At 40.9% G+C, this 2,417-nt stretch overlaps 1 protein-coding gene across 1 annotated transcript in view; it reads right to left on the bottom strand.

Moving 5' to 3' along the window:
* Cuzd1 (CUB and zona pellucida like domains 1) overlaps positions 1–2,113 on the bottom strand; it is a 14,862-nt gene extending 12,749 nt beyond the window's left edge. The window contains exon 1 of the mRNA XM_004625601.1: positions 2,032–2,113. Within this exon, the coding sequence (XP_004625658.1) occupies positions 2,032–2,113 (82 nt within the window). The remainder of the gene's footprint in view (positions 1–2,031) is intronic.
* Between the last annotated feature and the right edge of the window lie 304 nt (positions 2,114–2,417).

Here is a 2,417-nt window from a genome sequence, read left to right as displayed (position 1 = left end):
GATTCCACCAAAAAAAAAAAAAAAAAAAAAAAAAAAAAAAACCAAAAAAAAATGGTAAATTGATAGGATTTTTTTTTTTTGATTGTGTGAAGTTTTACCCCTGTAGACCCATCCCTAGAATACAGAAAGTCAAAAAAAAAAAAAAAAAAAAAAGAAAGAACATGTGAGAGCCTGAAGAAAGTGGGTTTCAAAAGGGAGTGGTATGTCTAGAATGTGTAACAAATCCTTACAACTCCATAATTAAAAGACAAGAACACAAGGGCCAGTCAGATAGCTCAGCAGACTAAAGGGCCTGCTTAGGCAGAGAGCAGTGGCTGGAGTTCAATCCCCGGTGAACTGTGCTGGTCCCACCCCTGGGGCACGCTGAAACGACAATTGAGATGGGGCATGGTGGTGCACGCCTGTAATCCCAGTGCTTGGGAGGCTGAAAACAGGAGGATCACTATGATTCCAATCTACGTAGTAAGACCCTGTGAACCCTGCAGGCCCTGTCCTAAAGACATAAAAAAGACAAGAACACAATTACAAATGAATAAAGTGAAGACTAGACATTTTTCCAAAACAGAGCTATTGATTAAAAACTCTTAGACAACAAACTTTCTCATCTTCTTTTCACCTAATGAGTACAAATGTGCTTATACAAAATCTTTGATTATTAATCTTACTCTAAGTATTTTGTTAGAAAAGCCAGAAAGCAAAGATAATAAAAAAGTATGACTGCACAATCTCACTACGAAAAACATTACTGTGAATATGTCGAGACTGTTTCCTTTCCTCTACTTTTTGTCTCTTTACAGATATTTTAAATATTATAATGCATATATTTTAACCATAAAAATATGTTTCAAATAGTTTTTTCTCTCAATATAGACACTATGCACCTTTATAATTTATCAATGTCATTTTTAATACATAGAAAAGTGTTTCTCTTTTGTGAGCTTACAGTAACAAAATCAGTGATGAATATTTATATTTTTATGATTATGTAAGTGCATATACTTGCACATTAACTTTGTGTACTTTAAGACTGTTTTCCAAAAATAATTTCTTAGTATTGAAATTAACCAGCATAACTCTATTTCCTTGTATATTTCAACGTATACTCTCATATTAACCTGAAAGAAATTAGTACCAAACCGAAATCACACCAAGAGCATTAACGTTTTATCTGGATTAGATCTATAAGGGCAGGGGTCTATAGACACAGAAATAATAGAAAGAGTTAAAACTTTACTAGAGGGACAATTAAAAGGACAAGAAGAAGAAAGGAAAATAACAGATGAGAAAGTCAAAGGACTAGAGGGAGGGCTGACAGGAAGAGCTTGAGGAAGCCAGCTGTGTGGAACCAGGATAGCACTCCCTCCCCACTTTGAATAACATACACAGGAGACGGGAGAGGCTTACCTAAGGAAAATTCTTATTAGTATACAAAAATATATACTCACAGATATATACGTAACTCTACTGTTACTATACTGCTGCACTAGATACACACATATCCCCTTAATTAAATCAAAGCTGTCTATAGGCTCCTCCTAACAGAACTATGAATCCTAGAGACAAGGCCCTGATAGGGCAGGAAGCTGTCAAATGAAGCCCACCATAAGGAATGGCACCCAGATTAGGGTCATGTGACCTGGGACCCATCCAGGACAGCCCATACAGTTGATCAGGTCATGGTCAGTTCCCAGGAGGAAGAGTCTCCTAAGACCTGATAAAAGAAGCTAGGGACAAAGCAGCTGGGGACAAAGGCCCACAGGTATTCATCTTTCCACGGCCTTCTGCAGCCCCCTCTAGGACCACTTTCTATCTTTTTTCCTCCTTACAAATAAAGTGTCTTCCTCTTTTAAGACTCCCTCATTACTAGTGCTCAGTTTACAATCCCACTTGGCTGCTCCACCCGGCGAAACAGCAGTGCCCACCCCAGACTCAATAGGACCAACAGCAGACAGGAAGTCTTTAAAAATGTTGCAAGAGGTCTGATGGAGAACTCCTCTAGTTTGGGAGAGAAATCCAGTTGAATTTTCTTACCTTCAGCCTCAGACACACTCAGCTCTGCCAAACATGAGGTGATTGAAAAGGCCAAGAGAATGAGCCTTCTTAGGACCGCCATCATTGTCAGGAGCTGGGCAGCCCTCAGGGGTGGTAGGCCTTTATACTTCTCCGCGTTTCATAACTCTCTGGCTTCACACGCTTCCTGGCAAACTCGAGGGAAACGTGTCAGTTTGGCCACACAACGGGCGCTGCATGTGAAAAAATGTCAGGTGTGCGGCTGCATCGCTGCCAGCAATGCCGGCAGGAAGCTCATTCCCCATCTCTCTCCTGGGAGGGCTGCAGACAGTGCCTGCCTGGGTCCTCCCTGGTCTCAACAGCTGGCACAGCAGCCACAGGTAAAGCCTGAGGGAACCAGCTGGACA

This window comes from Octodon degus, unplaced genomic scaffold (genome assembly GCF_000260255.1).
Source record: "Octodon degus isolate 3935 unplaced genomic scaffold, OctDeg1.0 scaffold00010, whole genome shotgun sequence".
Lineage (NCBI taxonomy): Eukaryota > Metazoa > Chordata > Mammalia > Rodentia > Octodontidae > Octodon > Octodon degus.
The sequence above is the reverse complement of the archived record's forward strand: the minus strand, read 5'-3'. Positions and strand labels throughout refer to the sequence as shown.